Raw genomic sequence first — 15,982 nt, forward strand, 5'->3', positions numbered from 1 at the left:
CAGGAACAGATGGACTAAAGTCAGTAATTGTATAGCTACAATGTTCATCTACATAGTAGATATATCTGTTAAAATTACCAATAAGTGTAAGCACCAAGCAGATGAAGCTAATAAATTGGTAACTTAGTGTAAGCTAATAAGGTATTGCAATAGAAATCTTATATTTAAATGGCCTGATACTTACTGCTGCTGGGAATCAGGTCACGGTCTGGAATGAAGAGTTTGTAGCCATAGTGTTTCTCCAGCACATCAGGCAAGATCTCCAATGCAAACTGCTCCTCCTCGCTCACCTCCCGGTCTACTGAGTCTAGGTCCACTTTGGTGTATGAGAGGTAGGCATCATACTCCTTGTTGTCTGTGAGCAAATATGTCTGTTATTAATTAAGCCTTGAAAAGAAACTTTATTCCATCACATTTTTCAGCAAAAAGCAAATGAAAGACTGTTTCTGTTAGGCCTTTCATTATCAAGGTGAGAAAAAAATCAATTCCAAAATATTCTGACTGCTTAAGCCCTTAAATATTGTGGATATCCACATTATAAAGTTTACTATTTAGTAAGTTCAGGGAAAATTCATTATTATTAAGTCTTAAGAATGTAACACTGTACCTGGCTGCAGGTCTGCTAATGTTATCAAAAATAGTTCAACCAGAATTTAAAGTTCTTATAATTTTTCATTCAGCCAAATTATGCCCATTAAAATCAAACTATTTCTCAATCAGAGCAGAACTCAGTTTGAAAAATAAATAAACAAATAAAAGGGGACAGAAGATGTCAGAAACTCACTTCATACATCCATTCTCACAGGAAAGCAAATACCTGTATTTATTTTGTATTTATGTCACCAGGAAATGGACTGAGAGCACTGAGCTAAATGAAATGATCTACAATGTATAAATCTTGAAATACACTTGCACACAAGTAATCTTGTGTCAAAATGTATGGATGATACACAACTAAGCTTCTAATAACGCAGACAGTTCTGCTATCTCAGTAAGTATATAAGTATGATATGTTTTGACTTATGGGTTGTGAATCCACAACTTCAGTGTTATTTCAAGTCTCTAAGAGAAAAAATCATAAAAACCACAGCCAGAGAACCTTTTATGTTACAGTGCTATTTAAACGTAACTGCGAAGTGAATGCAACACAGCAAAGGCATAGCATTTTGAAGGCTCTTTCCTTAAAGATTTGAAGGCGGACCATCAAGAGCTTAATACACAAGATCAGTATGGATATTCAGTACGATTATGAAAACAATGTGTACAAATGAAACATAAGAGTAAAGGTCTAAGCTTAACTATGACTGATGCTCTTCCTAAGCTCCTTATTTTGTTTTGAAGAACATAATCATCATTTCATTTATCAGGGTCACAGTATCATGGGCCATCATAGAGTTGTCCATATAAGATGAATAGTACAAACAAGGATGACCTTAGAAGACTTGTTTTCTGAACGTTATGTACTTGTTTCAAGTATGGATACGTTTAGGAAAATATATACAGGTAAAGGTGTAGAACTGACTGTTATTCTGTCAGTTCATCACAGTAATATTCTGTGAATGAGTAGATGGTGACTGAAGTGAGTGGAGCATTATAAGTGCTAGAATGAATTTTCCAAACAAATATTTCTTAAATATCCTTTAAATTAAAGGGATTTTATTAGACTTATGGACATCATCAATGGGTATTTTTCACAAAATGTAATAAACACAAAAATGTTCACTATGCTCAGGTATTAATCATGCTTTTTGGTATTGCTGTTTCTCAGGGCTTAAAACTGACATATTTTGAGCTTTTTTGACATTTTACACATTAAGTCTAAAATAATACACTCTCACATGGGAAATGGAATTGTAAATACATATTTTTGTAAGCATTTTTAAATTGACATTTGAATTTGAAAAAACAAAAGCCTGGGATATGCTGCCACAATTAGTTCTGAGCTTGCGATGTGATTTACTGAGGGCCATTTCACATAGAGCAATGTGTTGTTCTGTCATAGAACAGAACTGTTTAATGAAGAGAAGTCTGTGCCTACAGCAAAAGTGTATTTTATCACTTTTTCTTCATGTATAGTTCCCCTTTCAATGTTGTTAAATTGAGGATCTGTAATTTTACAGACATGCACAACGTCTTTCAAAACAAAGGATTGCTCTCACTGGTTCCTCATCTCAGTGATCATCTGCATTGCTTATGAGTTGGCTGGTTACTGGTCAATGTTATACAGTCTAACATTAAGATCAAGAAGAGAAATAGCTTTACCTTACTTTCATTTGCTTCCAAAACTTAGTATCAAGAGCTGAATTAGGGTAAATAACTAAATGACTGCTGGGTAAATAATGTTTTTATCAATAATGCACATTATTTATTTATTTATTTATTTTTTTTCCCAGTGGGTTGTATTTGTTCTAGTGACACACATTAAGGTGGAAATAGTTCAGAAATGCTGCTGTAGAAGACATTTTTTTACCTATAAAATCAGCAAAATGTGTAAATTGACCAGATGAGTTCAAACATTTGCAGATGATTGTATGTGGCATGCAAATGGCCGACAAATGGCAAAACTTGCAATAAAGTCACTGGGAGAGCTCAACTTTAAAGCTAATCACCTGACTGGTCTTTTTATTTTAATTGCAGGACTATTTAAAGTAAACTCACCATCCTCTGTTTCATCACTGCCAAAATGGCGCCGATAGCAGAGCATGATCTCGATGTTATAACACTTGTAGATGGCCGTGAAGACCCCTAGCAACAGCAAGATGGCCCCTAGTCCACCAGCCAGCTCCAGCCTGTACATATCTGTGAGGATGAGCACATGTAAGACAAGGCATGAGAGGGACAAAGCAACTGTGACTTATTGAACACATGCGGCAAGCTTTCCCCTCCTTTTGCTCTGTCACTTACTACAGCAATTTAATTTCACCCTTTTTGTCATTTACTACAGTAGTGCAAAAACAAGAGCATAGAGAGAAAGAATGAGAGATAAAGAAAGAGAGAGAGAGGGAGGGAGGGAGTGAGGGAGAGAGGAAAATAATTTCCTTAAACTGATGAGAGAAATGTGGATGTCTGGAGAGGGAACCTCAAGATTCCTTGACTCACTGTAATCGTTCATGTTCGCCATACTGTCACTCAACAAAATGAGCCATTAATCTCTGTTTCAGTCAGCCTCTCTGATAGCAGTATCATTTTTCACAGACAGCAGCATCTGTCATATAGTATAGAATGTGCATTTGCCACTTGTTACGGGCACACTGTAGTGCCTGGGGTGATATAGTGTACGTGACTCCAATTATAAAATTTTATTATCTGTAAAGTAAATGTATAGCCACCTTCCTCCAGTTTAAGATTATGACTGATAAATGTATGCTATATATTTCAGCAAAACTGCACAAAATTTCAAATGCTGATCGGAAATTTCTAACTGACAACATGACTGCTATGTTAACTATAGTAGACTTTACCAAAAAGAAGCAGAATCTAATTTTTCTGTAAAATTTACATTCCTGTAAAATTTTGTGCTATTGATGTTTTCTGACTCTTAGAAATACAAGTAACTTTCTTATTTCCATAAAAATGCTTGGCATGACTTACTGGAATAATTCAATCACAGCATGCACTCAGCAAAAAGTCATAAGTTTTAAAGAGGAGAGTTGGAGACTCCAACCCTTTTCAATGCTTCCCATTGCAACCATAATTTGACCCCTAAATCCCAATCCCTAACCAAATTCTATTAATTACCTACATTTTGGATTCCAATATTATTTTGTGGTCTACTGACATACAGACTTCAATATGAGTTTTAGACTTTAAGGCAGGATTAAAAGTGTTTTGATTTTACAAAGTGCATCTCACTTTTTCAATCTCTGCTACCCCAGATCTCTAAAAAAATTAAGCTCCAAAAATCACAACCCCTAGAATTTATTAAAGACTTCAGTGGTTTCCATGAAAAACTGCAAATGACAGACCCTTGGTTGAGTTTAAATTTTTTCCCCCAATCTTCTACCCAATTTGGTCATATTTAATTTCCCCCATTAATTAGGACTCCCCCAAACACATGATGCCACCAGCGCTTTTTGTTTTTGCTTATATTGCCAGTGTCTTCTTATGCTTTTGTTTTTATATCCACCACTTTCACCTTTGTTCATTACATTCTTAAAAACAAATGTTCCTAAATAGTTTATGGAATTAATACATGGCTCTAGAAAAAAAAACACTTTTTATCAGTATAAATTTATAATTTAACAGTTCTTTACTCTTATACATCTCATTTACAAAAATGTTTTTTTAAAGAACAATTCATTGGACCGTTATTCAGGGAGCTGAAAGAGGTTCATCTATAGCACTGGTCACCAAACCTTTTCCTGCAGAGTTTAGTTTCAACCTGCATCTGCATGCCACCCCTCCACCATACAACCCCAATTCCAATGAAGTTGCGACGTTATGCAAAACATAAATAAAAAAAGAATACGATGATTTGCAAATCCTTTTCAACCTATATTCAATTGAATACACTACAAAGACAATATATTTAATGTTCAAACTTTATTGTTTTTTGCAAATATTCACTCATTTTGAATTTGATGCCTACAACACATTCCAAAGAAGTTGGGATAGGGGCAACAAAAGACTGGGAAAGTTGAGGAATGCTCAAAAAACACCTGTTTGGAACATTCCACAGATGAACAGGTTAATTGGAAACAGGTGAGTGTCATGATTGGCTATAAAGGGAGCATCCCTGAAAGGCTCAGTCGTTCACATGCAAGGATGGGGTGAGGTTCACCACTTTGTGAACAGCTGTGTGATCAAATAGTCCAACAGTTTAAGAACAATGTTTCTCAACATGCATTTCATCATCTACAGTCCATAATATCATCAAAAGATTCAGAGAATCAGGAGAAATCTCTGCAAGTAAGCAGCAAGGCAGAAAACCAACACTGAATGCCCGTGACCTTCGATCCCTCAGGCGGCACTGCATTAAAAACCGACATCATTCTGTAACGGATATTACCACATGGGCTCAGGAACACTTCAGAAAACCATTGTCAGTGAACACAGTTCGTCGCTCCATCTACAAGTGCAAGTTAAAACTCTGCCATGCAAAGCGAAAGCCATATATCAACAACACCCAGAAACGCTGCCGGCTTCTCTGGGCCCGAGCTCATCTGAGATGGACTGACACAAAGTGGAAAAGTGTCCTGTGGTCTGACGAGTCCACATTTAAAATTGTTTTTGGAAATCATGGACATTGTGTCCTCCGGGCCAAAGAGGAAAAGGACTGTCCGGATTGTTATCAGCGCAAAGTTCAATAGCCAGCATCTCTGATGGTATGGGGGTGTGTTAGTGCCCATGGCATGGGTAACTTGCACGTCTGTGAAGGCACCATTAATGCTGAAAGGTACATACAGGTTTTGGAGCAACATATGCTGCCATCCAAGCAACGTCTTTTTCAGGGACATCCCTGCTTATTTCAGCAGTACAATGCCAAGCCACATTCTGCACGTGTTAAAACAGTGTGGCTTTGTAGTAAAAGAGTGCAGGTACTAGACTGGCCTGCCTTCAGTCCAGACCTGTCTCCCATTGAAAATGTGTGGCGCATTATGAAGCGCAAAATACAACAGCGGCTACCCCAGACATTTAAGCAACTGAAGTTGTACATCAAGCAAGAATGGGAAAGAATTCCACCTACAAAGCTCCAACAATTAGTGTCCTCAGTTCCCAAACGCGTATTGAGTGTTGTTAAAAGGAAAGGTGATGTAGCACAGTGGTAAACACGTACATTCATTCGGTTACAAGTATTACAGTAAAATGTTGATGGATTTATATTTCACTGAGATATTATCAAATGATCATATTTTACCCCTACTCAAAAACAGCTGCAAGGAAAGTTGTAATCTACTTTTTATTTTGTCGCCTTTAAGCCCCATTTTTGTTGCTCTGTGTTCATTCTTTTGTCTTGGCTCAGCACCAACCATGAAGTGAACAAGATGTTTTGTGCTGTTTTGGTTCAGTTCACTGCTTTGCTGTTGCTCATACCTCCCACTTTCAAGCTTTAGTATTTTATTTGCGACAAACATATTTAAATAAATAAATACATAAATAAATGAAAGAAAGAATAAAAATAATAATAGTAACAAATGTCAGTTTCTCTGCTGATAGGTGCTGAATAACCCAAATGTTTCCACCAGAGCACATAATTGAGTATGCATTTTAGACACTTTGTTGCTCCTGTCCAAGTTGTTTTAGAAGGCTACTTTTACTTCTTCTGTCATTACCTTAACAAAGTAACAAAACATTTGCTCTTAGTTTAGGCTGTACCCACATCTGTAGGTAAACATGAAGCACTAGCTGATCCAGAATGAAACTAAATTAGCCCTTTTTCTATTACCCAGCAGAGGTCACTGTGTGCCTATCATAGTGCTGGAGAATCCTGGTCTCTAGAGTACTCCATTAATTTCCTTACATTCATTTTTTAATGTCAAGAGGGGTGTCAGGATGTTACAGAGCAACATTTCAATAAGCTAGCAAAGCTGGCAAAAATATATTCATGCTTAATGACATCACAATTAATTATTCACCTTTTTCCCATTTATATTATTAATTCCAGTAATTCTACTATTTGGAAATGCACTAAGATAAGATAATCGTTTATTAGTCCACCTCAAAAAAATCTCTAGGGGCCCATTTTCTTCAGTACCACCATACAAATGAAAGATTTAACCAGGCTTAAGGAACCAACTGTTCTTTTACCTCCTGATTTTTTATCAGTTTTCTTATTAATGTACTCTCAATTTCCAAGGTTCAAAATATATCATATAACATTCTACATACAAAAAAATAATTACAACTGCAATATTAAATTATAATATTATTAATATAACTAAAATTAAGATTTTTTTCCTTTCTGATATTAAATTATCATTTCAGAGATATATTTTGTTTGTTTATGTTGTGTTATTTGTGAACATAAGCATTAAGACAATTAGCTGGTCAACTTAGCTGGTGTTTAGATAATGATTAGCATTTCAGTTGACGTCTCTGATTACAGTGACTGAGCACATATAAACCAGCTAAAAGTGTATAGTCAGCATGCACAAATCAACATTGAGAGTCAATAACTTTGGGAAATGAACAGCAATTTGGATGCTTAAAAAGGCATGATTCAGTCAGAAGCAGTACATACATTAAGCATTAAAAACAATAATTAGAAAAAACAATCCAGTAAAAAGATAATTCTAGCAGCACATGTGCTTGAAAATGGCAAGAGATGTGAAGCTTAAAAGATCCGCTTTTAAAATCAATAAATCCAGAAAGGATAAGATAGTACTGTTCCCTTTCAGTTATTACATTTCTAGTCAGAAGGGCCATTAACTATGTTGTACATTTTTCAGCATCAAGAAAAAAGCAAAAACATGAAACTATGCAGAAAAACCACTGTAAATAATATCTTAATATATAACATACCTTTTTCAACATTTAGTGTGTCTAGCTTTTGCTTGCTTTTAGTTTTTAAAGAAATTTGCAAGAATATTTTCCATCCTTCTTATAAACATCTCCAGATTTCAGTCTTTTCTTTTTTCAGCATTTTCTGCTTCTCACAGTTAATGTAATTTCAATTACACATTTAGACTTCTCAGTCCATTAAACCTTATCTCACATCTTAGATCTAAAGTTTTCTTCTTTGCCTATTTCCTTTCATTCCTGGCAGCTGCACATTCTGTTAGATCCACAATGTTGAGTTCTCACAGTGGAAGGATGGACAGGAACACTTTTTTTTCACAACAAAACTCCAATTTTTTACTCCATTTTTACTTTGACTTTCCCCTCTATTATGCAAGGGGTTTAACTTATATCAAATCTCCTCAAAAATATTGTGTGTCTAGGTAGCTGCTTGTGTGAATGTTACAGCCTCTTTGAAGAATAGAATATTAGTGTCTCTTTGAAGGAGTCAGTGACACCTTTATGAACACCTTATAGAGAGAATATGTAACTCATTGTGTTTTAAGATTGGAAGAAAGGAATTAAAGGCTATTAGGATGCACAAAGGTACAGAATGGATAAATTAAATACTGATAGATTTAAAATGATATATGATTTTTTTTGGTTTTTTTACTGAATCACTGAGCGCATTTACATGCACTTAATAATCCAATAACTGCAAAAAATCTGATGTTGTCAGTGATCCGATCAACATGTTTATATGCACTTGAGTAATCAGATAAAGAAGAAACTTCAGGTCTACATAGGTCAAGCAGTAATCAGATTTCTGCTTTGCAACTGCCCAATAAACTCACAGAGAAAGACATGATTACTTCATGAAAAAATGAACATACATCAACAGAAGATGAAGAATATTTAAATCCATTTCATCAAGAATATAGGTGGTTTCAGTGACGCTTAAAAAAGTGTTTTGCTGTCATTTCGCAGCTTGCCACTTCCTTCTTTGCAGTATAGAAGTCTATTCTGCACATGCACTGACTGAGAAATCTGAAAAAAATCTGGGTAAGGGTTTATATGTGCTGAGAAATCTGAAAACTGAGCTAAAATTCAACAATTTTAACGGATTTCTAAATCAGAGCATGGAGTTTACATGACAACCTGAATAACTGGATAACAGCAGATAACTGAGTGCATGTAAATACACCCACTAATTGACTAACTGATGTCCATTGGTGAAACATGCATGCACAAGCTGAGACAAGCAGGTGGTGCTATATGCTACTAAATGTCACCCTTAGACCCTACCAACACTGCCAATATAAGGCTATCATTAATATGTGAAAAAATCAGAAATGCATTCACCGAAACACATTGTGGGTCTTACGATAACGATGCCCTACTAACAGGTGAAATAACAACATTGAGAACATTAAGCTCAAGCTGTGTCTGACATCACCTAGAATTTTTCCTTTATCTTGTTGTATCAGCAGCCTTATTTAACTTATTTACCTAGTGTTCCAGATGAGGATACAGTCACTAAGCACTAGTACATGATCAGTAGGTTAAACTGGAATAATATTTGTATATGCTATTTTTATGATTATCACTTTGTAAAGATTTCACCAAATTATCATAAACTAGCCCAGAAGCTATAATGCTAGCACTATTAACATGTAGCTTCATAACAAGAGGTTTTTATGTATAGGTTTACATTCTCAAGACAAAAAAGTACATTTCCCTTGACCCTACACATTGTTCTGGGTAAATGTAGGCATTTGTGTGAGTGTGGGTGGGAGCAGAAATCTTGCACACATCCTCTCTTTCACTCTAAGACCTGCACTGTTAAAAGCTAATGGTTGTAGTTTTGAATTTGCATTATATAGTCATTTATTTCAAATATTCACGAACTGCATTCAGCAACTGCTCAATGGCTTCTATTTTGAGTTACTGGGTGTTCTGTTTTCCGCTAAGGCAAACACATTGAAATTACTGTTCATGGTCATCAACAGTGCAATACAGGCCCAGCAGAAAGAGATTAGGTTAAAAAACATTGGATGAAAATGCATCTTATGCATCTTTCTTCTTTTGTAAAAACTGTCCTGAGTCTTTGCATTACAATAAGTGTAGGCATCACAGCAAGTGCTGGTTGGGTGGTTACTGTAGTTCTTTAAAAATATATTTTCAAATAATAGTAAGCATTATCCTTGTGATTTATTGAGACCTTCCCATATTCAATCAATATTTTGTATTTTGGACTGAATGCCAGCTCAAGTTTGCATCAGATGCTAAACAACCTGTGGGCGGATACCCTCTGAGCCACATTTATGAAATGTACCCCTCCATTTGGGAATGGGTCATTTCTTCCCAAAAAACAAATTACCATAGGAACATGACGAGGTGGGACTTATTACCTTGTTCCATCATGCGTGGTGCATGCAATCAATTACTTGCTCTCCTCAATTTCTTAGTGAAACTGTACCAAAGCTAGATGCCCTTTACCCTTGATGTGCATCCAGTGATAATGAACAATCAAGAGAGTTTATACAGCCATATGCAAAAGCACCCCTGGTCAAGTGCATGTCCTCTATAGAGAACACACTTCTGTACATTGAAATGTTGTTAATGTTCAACGTGGTTCTACACCTTTAATGCTGTTTATTTGCTGAATTTAGCATATTGCGGGAAACATTTATACATAAAATGTTTCTTATTTCATTTTATTTTATTTAAATTTTCTAATATATTAAACTCAGCAAATAAACAGAAACCGTGCCGTGATGTACAAATGTACAAATATGTCCCTTTTCCATGGAAAAGTAAAAGTAGTAGGTACACAATTGAGCCGAAGACCATTACTGTTCCTTTAAGGGTTTATTTGCTTACTTATACAGTACTGTTTTTCAACTATTGGTCAGAGTCTCCTTTCAGGCACCTTGGCATAAACTTTCTCAGGGAGGCTGAGCAGTGTGATGCCTCAGTAGTTGGCACATACCTCTGGTCCCCTTTCTTTAAAATAGGCACCACCACCACCCCTGTCTGCCAGTCCATGGGTACTGTTCCCAAGGTCAACATACAGAGCCGTAAAGATTTCTGGGTGAATCTCATCCACCCCCAATGCCTCACCACTGAGGAGCTTGCCAACTACCTCATTGACCTCTACCAGGGAAATGGAGCCTGACCTGCCAGAAGCCTCTGGCTCTGACTCCCGTGATGGAGGCATGTCTCTCAGAATAAGGAGTTTCTTGAAGTGTTCCTTCCACAGATAAAAAATATCCACATTTGAAGTCAGAGTTTCTCCACCCCTGCCGAAAACAGCTTGGGCGAAGCTCACGAGTCCCTGGCTGGCTAACGTGCAGCTGGATTTTGTCCTGGTAGATGAGAGGGTTGCCTCAATGTGAATTAAAATCGCACAGAGGAAAACTCTGACTTTTGTGTGTGCTCATGCACCAAACAACAGTTCGGAGTATTCAGCCTTCTTGGAGCAAGTCCTGGAAGGGGCCCTGCCTACAGATTCCATAGTATTGCTGAGAGACTTCAATGCTCATGTTGGCATTGACTAGGAGACCTGGACAAGTGTGACTGGGAAAAACAGCCTGCATATTCTAAATCTCAAATGGTAATACATAATAAATAATATTAAGGATGCTTCTGTATTACTGTTTAATAGATGTGGGTCTGTCTGGAATTCCTGCTGGACCTCAGGGAGAACAGGGAGGCAGTTGACTGAACGTTTTAAATTTGTAATCATAAATGCTGCAACAATAAATATGAAGGCACATCTGTGTGTGTGTGTGTGTGTGTATGTGTGTGTGTGTGTGAGAGACAGACAGAGAGAGTCTGCAGCTATAAAATGAACATTAAATAACAAAATGTTCTCTAACTTGAGCTACAGATCGCATATATCACAGTAACATCATCCGCTCAGCACTAACAGTGTTACAAACATGAAGCAGCACTATAAACACGTTACCTAACGTTACCACGTTAGGCTAATGGCTAAGAACTGATTAAAGCAGCCACAAATAAGTAACTGATTAAAATCGCAAACTAAACCACGTCTGTGAAAGTGAAACTAACTCAAGTACATGACTAGCAAACATCATCCAGGTCTTAACAAAAATAAATAAATAAATAATTCACACACAGCATGTGTGTGTGTGTGAATTATTACTGCTATATCACAAAAACTGAACTATATTGTTGTTACTTTCTCCTAAATGCATGGTATTCAGAAGGAGCTTAAGTGAAATAAAGTAAAATGCAGATTTATTATCTTGAGTTTGCCATGTGCTGAAAACTGTATCAGAAAAGAATGTAATTATGTAGCCAGCTGGTTAAAGGAAATTAAATGATGATTAATGTCAGAATTTTTTTACATACCTCCAACATCATTTGATGTACCCCAGTCCAATTCATACAAAACAAAGCACTATTCATTTAGCTATATTACAAAAATATATATTTATATATATTTATATTTATATGTAGCATAATACAAAATTCCTGCATTGGTTCAACTTTTACAATGCTTACACTGTACTTTACTATTGCATATTAAAATGTAAGTCATAAAAGTCATAAAACCAAATTTTACAATTTTACAAATTGTAAAAGCATTATGTTTAAGTAAGTTTTACCTTTTTTCTGAAGGACAACACTTCCACGCCCACGTCCATTATGGTTCTCCACATGGCAGGTATAGTTGCCCATGTCGGTCTCCTCCACAGCATCAAAGGTAAGAGAGAGCTCCACCTCTTTCTCCCCCAAGTACTCTCTGAGGACCCTGAACAAAGTAAAATTTCACAAATATTTCAATGAAACTAAGGTGAAAATTCAACTTGGCCATTCTAAAATACAGAATATTAGGTCATAGACAGAAGCCCCCGACATACTCTGGACCAGCCACACACAAGACCCCAATGCACAATGCCAAGTATCACCTAGAAGGGTGTAAAACTCTTTGCCATTGGGCTGTGGAGAGCGAAGTGATGAAGCTCCATCAAACACTGTTGAGATGAGCTGGAGTGCCATTTGACCTGCCTAATGCTCTTGTATCTGAATGCAGTCAAACCCTCAAAACTGTTCCATCAGTGCAAAACCCTCCCCAACAGAGATTAGAATGAGTGGAATGTGGTTCCAAAAATAAGTGAAAGCAAGTTAACGGAAACAAGTTAATTTGAAGTCAATATCAATCACATGAATACATGATTTAAAAAAAAAACTCTAGTGGTAAAAATGGCCATTAGTTTTAACCTATGACATGATATTAACCAAAAATCCATCCGTGGTAGGTTAATTTTGGGTCTAGTGTGTATTCACTCATTATTATACACATAAATAGCTAAATGACTGTTGACAGAATAAACATGCCAGCAACAGCTTACAAGATTGTTTTCTCACAGTGATTATACAGGAATCATATCAACATAAGGATGATATTTTCTAATGAATATATTCAGTTAATTTTTACAAAGGTAGCTATATCACTACACCTTTTACCATGTTCTACTACTACATGGTAGAGCTAGCAACTTAGCAGCTATGTAGCTGGCAAGATAAATTCACCAGATAAAGTTCATGTATCAAGCAACCCAATTAATCGTTTTTGGTTGGTTCAGACCCACCCCCCCCCACATGCTGTGCCATGTTTTGTTTTGAAAGACAGACCCTCAACATGAAGTAATTTTATGTGGATTTTATGTACCAAATTATTTTAAAGCAACATTTAGATTTGAAATAAAATTATAAACATATTTGCATAAACTGGCCAGTACTAGAGGCTGGCCAGGGAGAAGCACATCAAGAGCAAACATATTAAAGCAAATCTAAAGTTTACCAGAACACATCAGAGTTGTCCAGCTAAATTGTGAGATAAAAAAATGCAGCTTTTGGCCAAACTTCTAAATGCCATGTGTGGCACAAAACTAATGCTACCCATTCCACAACAAACATCATCCCATCAGTAAAGTATGGGGGTGGCAGTGTCATGGTGTGGGGATGTTGTTTCTCAGTGGGGACTGGGCATCTTGTTAAAATTGAATGACAGATGGTGCAAAATAGAGGGAGATCCCAAGCACAAAGCAATACAGGAGTGGCTGAATGACAAAAAGAACATTGGCCAAGTCAAAGACCAGATCTCAATCAAATCTGAATCAGAATCTGTGGCACCATGTGAAAATAGCAGTCCACAAGCATCATTCAACCAACCTGGACAACCTAGAGCAAATCTGCCAGGAAGAACACAAAGCTGGTACAAACTTACCTCAACAGACTCAAAGCTGTTATTACAGCAAAAGGTTGTTCTACTAAGTACTTGTCTCCAAGGGTTGAATACTAGTATGCAACCAGTATTTTAAGTTGCAGGCAAATTATGAATTTTTACTTAGTTAATTTACTGTGTTTAAGTATTGATTGGGCCATAATGAGTAAGTAAGTAGGTAGGAAGGTAGGTAGGTAGATTATAGTAGGTGGAAACCCAATTTTCAACATATTAACCACATTTAAACCTAAAATTCAACATGCTGAACAAATTTCAGGGGAATGACCAGACTGAAACATAAGGATAGGTGGAGGATGTGAGCAAAAGAAAAGGGAAGGAGGGATAAAGAGAGATAGGGAGATGAGTGGGGGTGGCTGGGTGACAGTGTGGCAGCTAGGCTTTCACATCTTTATTTAGAGGATGTGCTTGCTGTTGGAGGCAGAGTAATTAGCCGTGGTGTTAGCTGGGCTGACAGTGTGTGAGTGTGTGTGTGTGTTGTTTGCGTGTGTGAGAGTGTTCGTGGGTATTGTGTGTTTAAACCTGCTTGGCAGAAAAAGAAACTGAAGAGAGTGCCCCAAAATAAAAGCTGCTTTCAATGGAAAATGCAGTAGAATGATGTCCTCTTTTAAACACAACTGCTTTCTCTCATTCTCTAATGCACTAAAATACAGAACTTAACAATTCATTTATCAGCCCACTTTTCCTGATATGTATTCAATATCAAGTATTCACTCCATTCACTCCTTGCTTTCACATACAAATTAAAGAGGATGCTGATCTAAAGCAAAAAAAAACAAACAAACAAAAAAAAAACAACAAAATTGTAGTGGACACTCGAGTACAAAATAATTAATCTGATCCAATTCTCTAATAAATCTCTCAGATTTGACTGACATGTTGTTTTGTATTGAAATTAGAATGGTTTATTTTAATTTACTTTAATTGTTTAAGTAAAACAGCACAGGTGCTGGAGCCTATCCCAGCGGTCATTGGGCGGAAGGCAGGATGTGTTTCTTTTATGCTTAATAAAAATATAATCACTGTTTTCTTTATCATTTTGTTAAGATGACAGTTATTCTTATGCTAGCTTGACTGTTTTTAGCCTAGAGGTCAGTGGCTATGCTGTCAGGACTGGTTGAGCACCACATGGATTCCCAACAGTTGTATGGTGCATTTGCGTAACACATGCTAGATACTGTAGTGAAAGAACATTGGTGAAGGAAAAAAATTACAGCAATAGAACATGAATAGTACAGGTGGATCATTAATGCGCCATCCCAAAGTCTCGTAATTATATATTCTTATCTAATTTAAACATTAGATAAGAAAATCCTAATTCAATCCATTTGGGAAAAAGAACTGTCAATACAAGACTAGGAAACAGTGTTCATGCATCAAAAACCTCAATCACCAAATGATCCAATTTCAATTTTCACAAGTTACTGTATTTTGGACGCCACAAAAACATTTTATTTACAAAAGCTGCTTAAATCTGTACAATAACCATTGCCCACAACAACAAAAGGGAACAAATGTAAATGTGGGGACATTCATGACGTCTGGATAAATGTTACTACCATAATGATTGTCCTGATTGTGAAAGAAATTCCTGTGGATCCAGCTGTATTATTGCTTAATGATGACTCTAATTTAAAACAAAGGAAGATATTTTGCTGGTTTAACATCAGCTAAAAATCATTTCACAGAGATGGCTTTCCTTACATAATCTTACTATACAACACTGGTTATGTCAACTGTATAACATAGTTATGTTAGAACTGGCCACAGCTAGAAATAATAAAGCTAAAGCATCTACTCTTGAGACATGGTGACATGTATTTTTTGAGCCACATGTACAATGGCTTGCACCTACACACTCACCCAAACCTCCTTCTGCTATAAATGCTAACAAAAACACATTTCCTTTTCACTCTGTTATTATTCTCTGTTATTATTTTTCCTTCCCTCTCTGCACTGCTCTTCTCTCTCTCTCTCTTCTTTCGCTCCCTTGCACAGATTGCATTAGTCTACAGTCACTGGTAGAAACTGGGTCATAGTATCTTGCAGCACTAACCTGACCTGTGCTGCCTTGAATGAATTCTGAGGCATGCTTCGTTTGAAAAATAGCACAGCTTTTGTTCTAAGGTTACTCTCCCCTTCCCTTTTATGTACTTCAGTCACATTAAATGGATAATGGGTGTTCATTGTGGGTCTACAAGCAATGCTTGTATTGTGGCTTTACCTCACATCTGACTGCCCATGACCACTCACTAGCTTTCATTAATA

General features: G+C 36.5%; 1 protein-coding gene across 1 annotated transcript in view; it reads right to left on the reverse strand.

The window, feature by feature from the left end:
• Positions 1 to 15,982, reverse strand: part of il1rapl2 (interleukin 1 receptor accessory protein-like 2) — a 366,695-nt gene that overhangs the window by 4,930 nt on the left and 345,783 nt on the right. Inside the window, exons 8-10 of the mRNA XM_017713361.2 lie at positions 12,075 to 12,220; positions 2,659 to 2,799; positions 185 to 355 (exon numbers count right to left, since the gene is read on the reverse strand). Of these exons, the coding sequence (XP_017568850.1) occupies positions 185 to 355; positions 2,659 to 2,799; positions 12,075 to 12,220 (458 nt within the window). The remainder of the gene's footprint in view (positions 1 to 184; positions 356 to 2,658; positions 2,800 to 12,074; positions 12,221 to 15,982) is intronic.

Source organism: Pygocentrus nattereri, chromosome 8, assembly GCF_015220715.1.
Source record: "Pygocentrus nattereri isolate fPygNat1 chromosome 8, fPygNat1.pri, whole genome shotgun sequence".
Lineage (NCBI taxonomy): Eukaryota > Metazoa > Chordata > Actinopteri > Characiformes > Serrasalmidae > Pygocentrus > Pygocentrus nattereri.